Source organism: Citrus sinensis, chromosome 6 (genome assembly GCF_022201045.2).
Source record: "Citrus sinensis cultivar Valencia sweet orange chromosome 6, DVS_A1.0, whole genome shotgun sequence".
Lineage (NCBI taxonomy): Eukaryota > Viridiplantae > Streptophyta > Magnoliopsida > Sapindales > Rutaceae > Citrus > Citrus sinensis.
This window is the reverse complement of record NC_068561.1, coordinates 10,980,736-10,984,659: the sequence shown is the minus strand read 5'-3', so window position 1 is coordinate 10,984,659 and position 3,924 is coordinate 10,980,736. Positions and strand designations below refer to the sequence as shown.

The 3,924-nt window shown below is 35.7% G+C and overlaps 1 protein-coding gene across 1 annotated transcript; it reads left to right on the top strand.

The window, feature by feature from the left end:
* Nucleotides 1–1,307: 1,307 nt before the first annotated feature.
* On the top strand, nt 1,308–3,706 carry LOC102606779 (zinc finger protein JACKDAW). Its single transcript, XM_006480554.3, has 4 exons — nt 1,308–1,771; nt 1,864–2,263; nt 2,421–2,608; nt 2,786–3,706. Exons 1-4 carry the CDS (start codon nt 1,639–1,641, stop codon nt 3,529–3,531), a joined length of 1,467 nt encoding a protein of 488 aa, XP_006480617.1. The 5' UTR covers nt 1,308–1,638; the 3' UTR covers nt 3,532–3,706.
* The last annotated feature ends 218 nt before the right edge of the window (nt 3,707–3,924 follow it).

Below are 3,924 nucleotides of genomic sequence, written 5' to 3'. Positions count from 1 at the left end.
TATATTCACTCTCACATCACGTGCAATCAAACTTTTTGAGAGATGGTCCATGGATCCAGCAAATAAATGGCCCCCACACTCAAAAACACACTAAGTGTCAGTGAGACAGGTATCACGGACGGTCCTATAACCTCATGACCTGCCTTGGAAAACGTAACTCACCTTCTCTCTCTCTCTCTCTCTCTCTCTCTCTCTCTCTCTCTCTCTCACAGGCTTCGGTTCAGCTATAGCTGCTGCTGCTGCTGGTAGCCTGCATCTCCTTTCTAAATTGCGTTGTTACTTTTCATTATGTTTTAATCATTTTTTTTGGCCTCATCAAAAAGCACCATTTATAAAGCTAACTTGATCACTCACATATTTTTATCGCAACCTTTTCTTCTGTTCTGTTAGTAATAAGAGTCCCATCATTTCACCTTTTTACTTGCATGGATCCCCTCGATCGTTCGGTTCCACTAATCACCCTTTTTTAATTTAATAATTATGCACTTGACAAAATCACATTCGTTTTGATGATAAATTATAGAAGTTGATACATCACACTGCTACTGAAAAAATAAATCTAGAATTTTTTTTTCTCCTTTTGATAAAAGTTCTAGAGTTTAGTTGTTTAATTTTATATGCTTAACTTAAGAACTAATTTCAATTAATGTCAGCTAATTTTTCTAACACTCAAATTACATGCACGTCGATTTTTTTATAAAATTATAATTAAATGATAAGTTTTTATTGTAGACTTACTCATATATGAATATGACTCTAATATTATAAAGAACTTACAAAACTAATTCATACTAAAAAAATAACTCTTAAATGAAGAATTATTTCAAAACTTACATATTTGGTATAGAAATTATGATCGTGCATATATTATTCAATAGCACTTTTATACAAGAGAGTTCTTAATATTTTTGAACTTTTTTTTTTCTTTATATCTGGGTAATCGAGCTCTCGCAAATTTACTTTTTGATTAGTTCGAAGTTTAGTAACATCATCCCAATTAATTAGTTAAGTAAAAATTGTATCACAATAAAATAAAATACCTTATCATATTCTTTTCTTTCTTGAATTTGAAAATAATTGGGAGCTTGAGCTCAAAAGATACACAACCCTACACATTCTGGTTACACGAGCAGGTAAGCAGCAGCTTACTGTCTGTCACTCACACAGTACAATTTACACATACCGCAAAATTCCACAATCGCCAGCGCGTGTCTGAAAAATAGAGAGTGGGTCCCACATGAAATCAATGGCTGATCGACTTTGTGGATATGAATGAGATAATAAGCGCAACGATGTGTGTATATGTAACCTAAGAAGAGCTTACAAAATAAGAGCAGATAATACTCTTCTTGAGATAGCAGCAATCATAAGTTGTTGGAGTTTTCTTTTGAAATTGATCAAAACAAAACCAGATCTCTGTAACAAGAGTCCGAAATATATTTTTGTTTTTAGATTAAAATTTTGAGTTTTTTTTTTCCTCCTTTCCTTCTCTTTTCTTGTCTTTTGGCTTGAATCTCAGAGTCATCAGAATTTGAATATATATATATATATATACCAAACATTTATCAGCTTCTGTTTGGAGGAAAAAAAAAAGCACAAAACAAAACCCTTAGTTTTTTGCACTTTGATAGCTTGCAAATGATGTCTGGTAATGCTTTTACAATACCCTCTTCCTTAGGAGGGTTTGTTCATCAAGAACAAAATCCCAACCCTAACCCTAAACCTAATCAGGCTGCCAGTAAAAAGAAGAGGAATTTACCGGGAACTCCAGGTAATTAAGCAAACTCTCAAGCTAGCTCGATGCACTTCAAATCTTTTAATTTTTTTAATTATTAATTTCTTATTTTTGTAATTCATGAGCAGATCCAGATGCTGAGGTTATTGCTCTATCCCCAAAGACACTCATGGCAACCAACAGATTCATATGTGAAATATGCAATAAGGGTTTCCAAAGAGACCAAAACTTACAGCTTCATCGAAGAGGACATAATCTTCCATGGAAGCTGAGGCAAAGAACCAACAAAGACGTCATCAAGAAGAAAGTTTATATCTGCCCAGAAAAGACTTGTGTTCATCACGAACCATCGAGGGCTCTCGGTGATTTGACGGGTATAAAGAAGCATTTTAGCAGAAAACATGGAGAAAAGAAATGGAAGTGTGAGAAATGTTCAAAGAAATATGCAGTTCAATCTGACTGGAAAGCTCACTCCAAGACTTGTGGCACCCGAGAGTATAAGTGTGATTGTGGCACTTTATTTTCCAGGTATACGTGTAAATAAATTAAATTAATAAATGCTCATGAGTGTTATTGTTTTGTTCTGAATTTAATGCCACGGGCATTTGATGATCTTTGAGTAACAATTAATTCAGGGTTTAGTGGTTTCAATTAATTAATTTCTTTAATTGATAATCAACAACAGAAAAGATAGCTTCATTACGCACAGAGCTTTTTGTGACGCCTTAGCCGAAGAGAGCACAAGACTCGCTTCATCAGTAGTTGCTGCTGCTTCAAATCTGAATTTCAGAACTGATCATACCGTAAATCTGCCTCAGGGTGTACCCCAAGATGTTGCTGGCAGCATTTCTCAATTTGGATCCGGCTTTGCAGGTTAAAAATTAATCAGCATAATTTGGTAGTTAATCTTTATTAATTTGGATCCCGTGCTATAGACGGCGCATGGCTAATTAGTGCAAAAATAGCTTCACATAAATCTCAACTCAGCAATGAATTCATATCCATTAATTTTAATCAATGTTCTTAATTTATTCTTGTTTTAATTAACAGGTTTGGCTGAGATGGTGCAAATCGGTTCAGTCAGTAATAATCTGTTTGGCTCGTCATCCTCAAATATGGGTAATTTTGGTCATCAGTTTCAAGGCTTTCACAAGAGCATGGCTGGTGCTACTACAAATTCAAAAAGTGCAAATCTCACATTATTATCGGAATTAAAAGAAGAAACTTCTTGTCTTTATAATTCTGATAGTACTCATGAAAACAAGCAATTAAAACCAGTGGCTGTCGGGCCAATGTCAGCGACGGCGCTCTTGCAGAAAGCAGCTCAAATGGGTTCTACAAGAAGCAATAATAACCCAATTACTTCAATTTTCGGAAACGGCAGCGGCTTCAATAATGTGATGAGCTCTTCTTCATCTTCGTCGAATGCAACAAGCTACAACAATAATACCTCTCTTCACAATACTAATCTCTCGGGATCAGCAGTTACTTTAGCCACAAGTGATGGAGTAATGGGTAGTTCAAATTTGAGATCCATGAACACAACAACAACAGCAGCAGCAGTGGCAACAAGTGATACGCTTAATCAGCTGATGATGATGCAAACAAGAGGAGATCAACAAAATGAACAACAACAACAAGTTCAATTGAAGCTAACGAGAGATTTCCTTGGCATGACTAGCGGTAATCAGGTTCAATCCGTTCGTCCATTTCTGCCACAAGAGCTTGCAAATTTTGCCTCAAATATTGGATCAGTATCACCAATTGGCTTAAGTCAATTCACTAGCAATAACTGAGATAAAAACTTGTGAATGACGAGTGGGGCGCCGGTGGGGTTACTTAGCACTTAGAAGTGACCAAACAAACACTGAGCGAAGTTCAAGTGATGCATGATGTTGTATCGTACTCTCACTGTTGTTTTCTTTCTCGTGTCTTAAAGCCTTTTAATTTTTATCGTATTTTGGTTCTACCTTTTTCATCTTTATTGGAATTGAACAGCTAGCACAGAAAACTACGTAGCATTTGGTTGACCGTCAGTCAAACTTAAGCACTCATCTCGTCAACGTTGGTGGGTACATCTACACAAGAAAATTCTAAAGTCTTTGTCTGCGATTTAATTTAATTCATTTGAGCCAACTTGATCACTGACCCTAAATTATTAATTATTTAAGCTAGCTAGCTTAGACCAC

Bases quoted from the DNA above. Each gene is read 5' to 3' on its own strand.
- LOC102606779 (XM_006480554.3), top strand. From the start codon at position 1,639: ATGATGTCTGGTAATGCTTTTACAATACCCTCTTCCTTAGGAGGGTTT. The intron at 1,772-1,863 runs GTAATTAAGCAA...ATTCATGAGCAG, and splicing joins GAATTTACCGGGAACTCCAG to ATCCAGATGCTGAGGTTATT. The intron at 2,609-2,785 runs GTTAAAAATTAA...TTTAATTAACAG, and splicing joins ATTTGGATCCGGCTTTGCAG to GTTTGGCTGAGATGGTGCAA.